The 7,673-nt window shown below is 37.2% G+C and overlaps 1 protein-coding gene across 1 annotated transcript in view; it reads left to right on the top strand.

Moving 5' to 3' along the window:
• Positions 1-6,714, top strand: part of LOC123970244 (cytochrome P450 3A40-like) — an 8,808-nt gene extending 2,094 nt beyond the window's left edge. Inside the window, exons 3-13 of the mRNA XM_046048216.1 lie at positions 1,670-1,722; positions 1,935-2,034; positions 2,137-2,250; positions 2,489-2,577; positions 2,694-2,842; positions 3,021-3,148; positions 3,238-3,313; positions 3,391-3,551; positions 4,777-5,003; positions 5,112-5,274; positions 5,576-6,714. Coding sequence (XP_045904172.1) covers positions 1,670-1,722; positions 1,935-2,034; positions 2,137-2,250; positions 2,489-2,577; positions 2,694-2,842; positions 3,021-3,148; positions 3,238-3,313; positions 3,391-3,551; positions 4,777-5,003; positions 5,112-5,274; positions 5,576-5,665 — 1,350 coding nt within the window. The 3' untranslated portion in view covers positions 5,666-6,714. The remainder of the gene's footprint in view (positions 1-1,669; positions 1,723-1,934; positions 2,035-2,136; positions 2,251-2,488; positions 2,578-2,693; positions 2,843-3,020; positions 3,149-3,237; positions 3,314-3,390; positions 3,552-4,776; positions 5,004-5,111; positions 5,275-5,575) is intronic.
• The last annotated feature ends 959 nt before the right edge of the window (positions 6,715-7,673 follow it).

The raw sequence follows: 7,673 nt of genomic DNA, 5'->3' as shown, positions 1-7,673 counted from the left end.
GAAATCTAAGGGTTTTGCTCACAGGGATTTCTTTTAAATACTTTAGCCTCATTATTTGAAGCTTTGGCCATGTTTAACATGGACATCCAATATTGTAACATTGTAGATAAGTCATAACATATGGAAAAGCATAATAGATCTCCTTTAAGTATATCTCAGTTGTGTTATTACATTTTTTTATTACAATGAAAGTTTCCATTTTACCAATAGTGGCTAAAAAAGGTGGTCTCAAAACAATGTACCGTAAAACTTCAATTATTAGTCCGTGCTTTCATTTGCTTCAATCACTGAACTCACCCTACCTAGATTTGGGACAGGCCTTTAATTCTTAAAGCTTTCAGAGGTTTTGTATATCCAAAGACTTATATAAAAACCAGACCAGGCTTTTAATTGAGACGCCTGTCCCTTTTTGGAACTACGCATTTAAAGATACAGTGTGTAATATTTAGGAGGATCTACTGACAGAAATGCGATATAATATACAGTACATGTTTTCAGTGGTGTATAAAGACCTTGCATATTGAACCAATATGTTTTTATTACCTTAGAATGAGTCATTTCTATCTACATATCACGGGTCCCCATACATGAACTTTGCCATGTTGCACGGCATGTTTCTACAGTAGCCTAAATGGACAAGAAGAAGAAGAAGACATACTTAATGTCTTATTACTTATTAATCCCACAATGGTAAATTCAATGTTTTTTCACTCTGTTCTTAGTTATTACTGTTATTATACACACACACAGGTCCAAAATACACACAAACATGCTGCGGCGCCCCAAACGGCTCTACAGAGCGTGTTTTGTCACTAAATTGAATACGTAGAAGAAAAAGAGAAGAAAAGGTAGTAGTGGTGTTAGTTCTCTGTTTTTTTTTAGAATTAAGAAAAGAAGATAAATGTGGACAAATGGAGGCCCACACGTATTATTTGGTACAAGAGCCGATAGAGCTTGTTGGACACCATAGCTTCTCCTGCGCGCTTGGAAAAAGAGGGTGAGCGGTGCATTCATGTGGTGTCGCAATAATCAGAATCCTTTTTTCCTCCTTAAAACTTTATTGCAAAAAGAGAAATAAAGTGTACATTGGACATAAAGAAGTATACAGGTTTAGGCTTAGGTTTGTGCAAAATCATTTTGCAAATGTAATTTGTAATACAGAGTGAACTAGATGTCTGCGTGTTGTTTATATGGTCTAATCGTGCTAATCCAACATACACATGAACACACACTGAAGTTAGAAGAATGTCTTCACAACTCAGGAAATGGGACCATCCAAGGAGCACGTGAATGTACCATGAGCCGCTGGTTGCAAGTTACAACCCTCACCACTAGATGCCACTAAAACTTACACACTGAACCTTTAGTTTTACAGTATTTGTGGTAAGAGCTGTCAGTGTTTTAAAATGTTGCTATTTAATAGAATGCAATCAACTTTGAAGTGAAGATGTTTAGATGATTGCGTTAACTGTTTTGTAAAACAAAAGATTTATCAAGTTAATGTCCAGTTCATATATCCTTCAGAATTTGTTATTGTTAATGATTAAAATAAATATAGTTGTTCTGTTACAAGTATCTCCACTATGTTAAAGTGGACTGAAAAAAATTGTCCAATTCATAATCTATATATTATATATAAATATATATATTTTATTATCCTTGTACGCAGGGATTCATGCACTTTGATTCGGAGTGCTTCAAGAAATATGGGAAAACATGGGGGTAAGTCTGCATGTTGTACTGTGTGTGTATGTGTGTGTGTGTTTCTGCATGCATATAATGTATATCTGATTGTTGTCCTGGTTGTCAGTCTACTTAAAGCATTTCTGTTTATAGTGTTACCTGTTTTACAAGGGTACATTTTTGTGTGACTGCATACAAATCTCGCCTGGTGTTTTTATATTCATATTCTGTGCTTTTCTTATCATATTCAGCATTTTTGATGGCCGTCAGCCAGTGCTGTGTATCACAGATCCTGCCATGATAAAAACGGTTCTGATAAAGGAGTGTTACTCTCTCTTCACCAATCGCAGAGTATGCAAACTTCCAGTGTAGCACATTCACTCACTCATTAGGTTGCTGCATTTTAATTGAACTGTCCTCATCATCACCAGATGTTTCCTAACTCTGTTACAGAACTTCCGTCTGAACGGGGAACTGTACGATGCTGTGTCCATCGCTGAGGATGACCAGTGGAGGAGGATCCGCAGTGTCCTCTCTCCCTCCTTTACCTCAGGAAGACTGAAAGAGGTACAGCCCTCTCTTGCTCTGTACCTCCTCTGCCCTTTATTGCATGTTGAACAGAACATTTTTCAATCCAGGTCTGTTTTGTAACTTGTCTCGATCCCTGGGTTGGGAACCATTGATCAGGAGGAAGCACAAACAGAGACAGCAGGAACTCAGTGCCAGTGTACTGTACTGTGTATTCTATTTTCCACTAAGCCTGTGTATAGCAGTTTTCATCTGTCTGTCCCTGTCTGTGCCTCAGATGTTTGACATAATGAAGCACCACTCTGCTAACCTGATCAGCAGCATGAAAAAGACGGCAGACAAGGATGAACCCTTAGAGCTGAAGGAGTAAGAACACTTTATACATATTCCGTTCATTTAAAGTTACTCCAGAAAATGCAAGTAAACTCTTTTTAGGCATTAAAAGGATGAGGACATCTCTGATGTGTTTGTGGGTGCTTCAGGTTCTTTGGACCTTACAGTATGGATGTAGTAACGAGCACAGCCTTCAGTGTAGACATAGACTCACTCAACAACCCTACAGACCCCTTTGTCGCTAACATCAAGAAGATGCTGAAGTTTGACCTTTTCAACCCTATCTTCCTCTTTATTGGTACGGTATTCAATTTATTTCTGTAAAATTTAGCTATTTAAAATTTTGTCCTTTTACTTGGCTGGTAAACCTAAAATATCTGTTCTAGGTTCTAGACTTACTGTGGATGTTTACAGTCGATACAGTCACTGTCTTTACTGTGTCCTTAATAAATGTGTTACTTTCTGCTTCATTCCAGCTTTCTTCCCCTTTATGGCTCCTATTTTTGAGAAGTTGGAGTTTTCCTTTTTCCCAAAATCTGTCTTGGACTTCTTTTACGCTGCACTGAAGAAGATCAAAGCTAATCGAGAGAACACCAAGCTAAAGGTATGGCTGTCTTTGCACGTGTGTGTGTACATATGTACAGCAGATTTTGAAATATAATCAAAGCTATTCTCATATATGTCTACTTTTAGAATCGAGTGGATTTTCTTCAGCTGATGATTAATTCCCAGAAAAACAATGACCTCAGTAAAGTGGAAAATGATAAAGGTGACACATGTGTACACATACACATAAAAGCACAAGTGAAAGCAATTCTAAATCATATCTCCTTGCTCTCTTCCCAGGTTTAAATGATCATGAGATCCTTTCTCAGGCAATGATTTTCCTCTTTGCTGGCTATGAAACAACTAGTAGCTCTCTCACTTTCTTGGCTTACAATCTGGCGAGAAACCCTCATGTCATGAAACGGCTGCAGGAAGAGGTCGATGCCACCTTCCCTAACAAGGTATGTTGGGAGTGAGGAGAGTACAATGTTTGAGGTAGCAGAAAGGTCTCAAGATGATTAATTTAATGCTGCTTTCATTGATTTTATATGAGCAGAGGAATTGCATAACTAGCTAAAAATCACATTGATCTGATACATTATTACATTTATATTACATTTATTCATTTAGCTGACGCTTTTCTCCAAATCGACTTACAATTGCTATTTTATGTCAGAGGTCGCACGCCTCTGGAGCAACGAGGGGTTAAGTGTCTTGCTCAGAGACACAATGGTGGATGAGTAACAGTGGGGGATTGAACCCGGGTCTCTAACACCAAAGGGATGTGTCTTACCCATTGCGCCATCACATTACAAACTTGCATAAACTTGGCTAACATATATTTATACAACATTAACAATCATCAGGACTTGTGTTTGTGGTCACCTGATGATTTAAGTCAAATATTCAATATATATTCTTTCAGCTGTGCATTGGTTTCTACCAACTTTTGAGAGAAGTATCTGAGTCTTTAGCTGCTTTAGCAGAAATTATGCTTCTTTTTTTCCGTTTTCCTCTTTGTTTGAATCAACCAATCAACTTTTTGACGCGCAGGTCTGCACAACGCACAGTTGAGATTTGCAAGGAGTGAACATCGGCTTCTCTGCGTTACCCAGAACACCCTTCTCTGCGTAGACCCACAGAGACATTTACATGAATCTTCGGAAATGCATAATTTCAATTTAAGATCACCAGCTATTTGCTAAGATTGTCTGTCTCCTATTTGATGCTGGGCAGGTTGCATACAGAATTTATTTGCTGAAAAAGGTACTGGTAGTGTAAACAAGGATGGAATTTACAGGCCACAAAACCAAAACAACGACCAAAAAGAGCCTAAAAAGTGCAGATTTAGATGATAATATTTTGTGTCTCAAGCTTAGCATAACAAACAGAAACAGCTGTTTTGTTGCGTGGATTAAACAAACAAGATAGAACGTGTACAACAAGAGCAAATTACAAAAGCTTTAAAGATTAAGGTATAGTGTAATTTGTAGTCTTACCATTGTGATTGTTGGATATTATAATCTTAAAGAGTATGTCAGTAACAGTTTTTTTAACCTCACTACATATGTCGACCATCACTGTATCCCTTTAGCACTTGTTGTGGCTCCTAACTTTGGCTGTGATCTTCTCCTGAGTGTCATGATTAAGAATGTCATGTATATGTGTGTCTGTGCGTTTGTGTAGGCTCCAGTTGAGTACCAGGCTCTGATGCAGATGGACTATCTAGATAGTGTCGTCAACGAGTCTCTCCGATTGTACCCCATTGCTCCACGTCTGGAGCGCGTGGCCAAGGCGACTGTGGAGATAAATGGCCTTGTGATTCCAAAAGGTATGGTCGTCATGGTACCCACGTGGCCCCTGCACCGGGACCCTGATCTGTGGCCCGAGCCGGAGGAGTTCAAACCTGAGAGGTATAGAAAGGATTAATATGTTTAGGTTTACCAAAACAGCCACAGAAAGGACCTGGGCTCTGCAGGTCAACAGTCTAATTTCTGTTGTGTGTGCGTGTGTACCTTCAGGTTCAGCAAGGAAAACAAGGAGACTATTGACCCGTACACGTACATGCCTTTCGGGGCAGGGCCAAGGAATTGCATTGGGATGCGATTTGCTTTGGTGCTGATGAAACTAGCAGTGGTGGAGATCCTCCAGACTTACAGCTTCTCTGTGTGTAAGGAGACTGAGGTGAGACAACAGATGTTCATCTTTACACTGCTTCTCTTTTTTTATTACAGGTGTTTATTCAGGGTTACATAATACCAAATGTAGCCAATAAAGATACAGTATGCCTGTTCAAAGATAAAAAGGCACTACCTGAGACTTTGAACAGAATACAGTAGATACTGGATGTGACAATTTCAAGTAGCGCATTCATTACTACCTTTCTACCCTCTGTGATACTGCCACTTGTTAGAAGATTTGTATTCTTTGATGGACTTTTGGACTGTTTACACTTATTTTCTCTTCACATGTAATTTCCTGCTAGATCCCCATTGAGCTGGATATCCAGGGCCTGATAAGTCCAAAACGACCAATCAAACTGAAGCTGGTGCCACGGTCTGAACCTTCAAACTAAAAAATAACAAAATAAAGGATCATCGTTGATGTGTACAGACCTATTGTGAAGAAACATCATGTCCATTTATCATCCATTTCTATCATAGTAATTGTACAGTTGTGCGTACATCTATATCAGTTACTTCTCTTTTTTTGTTCTTCTCAAAGCATATGTTAATATTAATTTTTAACTGAGTGACAAACTGATTTGTAAAGCCTGCATTAACAGTAAAGGGTAGTTTGGACGTTTCTCAATCATACGGTCATTCTTATTTGTGATTTGATCACAGTTATAACAACATGCAACTCTCAGGTGCTAGAAATGTGGCTGTACAATAGCAGATTTACAGAGACATGTATATACTTACAAAGGAGTTTCAAAAATATGAGGGACATTTCTTTCTCTTTGAGTCAAATATAATAGAACATGTGGTCAGAAGAACAAAATAACAAAAACATCTTACAATATACTGCAATGCCACACAACTGCACCACCTACTATTGTCTCAAACATACAATTAAATCAACACTTCTCTGATAACAAAAGATTTTACAAAACTGGCTCCTGTGACGATCAGGTTATTATCACTCATGCATTCATTTAAAAGCAGGGTTTTCTATTGTAGTTGGTTGAAGTGGAGCTAATTTTTGGATTATTTTGTACCTAATTGCAACTAATGATTATTTTCATTATGGAGTCATCTACTGATTATTTTCTCCATTAATTGATTGAATGTTTGGTTTGTAAAAAGTCTGAAAATAGTAAGAAATGCCATCACAATTACCCATATCCCAAAGTGATACCTTCACAATGCTTTATTATAATATGTATAATTGTTACAAATAAACTAAAATTATTGAAATAGTTAAAAGTAGGTGGGAATTGAGATGAGTATCTAAAGTGCTATATATGTAATGCATTATTATTATAATTATTAAAAGAAAAAGCAGCAAATCCTCACATTTTAGAAGCTGGAACCATGAAATGAATTTGCATGAAAAACTTCTTCCGTCAATTGACTACTTGTTTCAGCTCTACATGTAAATATTGTTGTTTATTTTAAGTTATAACAAAGTGTCATATTTTTAAAGCTCTTTGTTGTGTATGTAAAATCTGAATTTGTATAGTTACTAAAGCTGTAAAATTACTGTAGTAGTAGTATAAAGTTGAACATTTCCCTCTGCACTAACAAACATGGTAAGATAAAATAAGAAGAGAACAAAACTATTACAGAAGTCAAGAAATACAAAAAGAAAATAGAACATATTACAAACGTATGTACAATATATCTGTTTTTTGAATGTAGTGAATATAATGTAGTAGAATTGTAGTGGTATAGATGCAGAAAGTGGCACTCAAGTAAAATAAAAATACCTCATATTGGTATTTAAGTACAGTACTTGAGTAGATGTACTTGGTTACATTCCATCACTGAAAAATGTGAAGAGAGTTTATTTAGATATCAGTCAGACAGCCAGTTGATTTTTGCCCAGATATTTCGGTAATAGTGCATTTAGTTACGTTGTGATTGGTCTGTGTGCGCCTGTGTCTATTCTGTCCCCCTGAATATTCCACATCACAACAGTGCACTCGTGTGGATGGTCTGTCTTCAGTTATTGCTCCTGCTCCTTCACAGATCCATTATCCGAGTTTTTCAACCATCTTGTTCTTTCTATGTTTATAAACAGAGGGTAAAGATTAAAAAAAAAGAGGCAGAAAAAAAAATCTGAGGTGGGCAAACCAGCCACACTGCAGACGCCACATATTCTTAAGGCTGTGACTGAGATATAAATGTACAGGTTATCTGCTGAAAATAGATGCAATCTGTGATATTACACCAAACCTGTGAATTCAATGCATCGTTTTCATTTCTCTTGATTAGGCACGTAGCATTGAGAACAACATAATGGACTGTAATCCTCATTGATATTTTTTGAGTGGCTGTAACATGTGATTTATCAATTTAGTTTTTTTATCCAGGCCCTGTATTTTTTTTTGTATAATTCACTGAACTAAATGCACTGAT

This window comes from Micropterus dolomieu, linkage group LG04, assembly GCF_021292245.1.
Source record: "Micropterus dolomieu isolate WLL.071019.BEF.003 ecotype Adirondacks linkage group LG04, ASM2129224v1, whole genome shotgun sequence".
NCBI classification, from domain to species: Eukaryota; Metazoa; Chordata; class Actinopteri; order Centrarchiformes; family Centrarchidae; genus Micropterus; species Micropterus dolomieu.
This window is presented reverse-complemented; position numbering and strand designations above follow the sequence as displayed.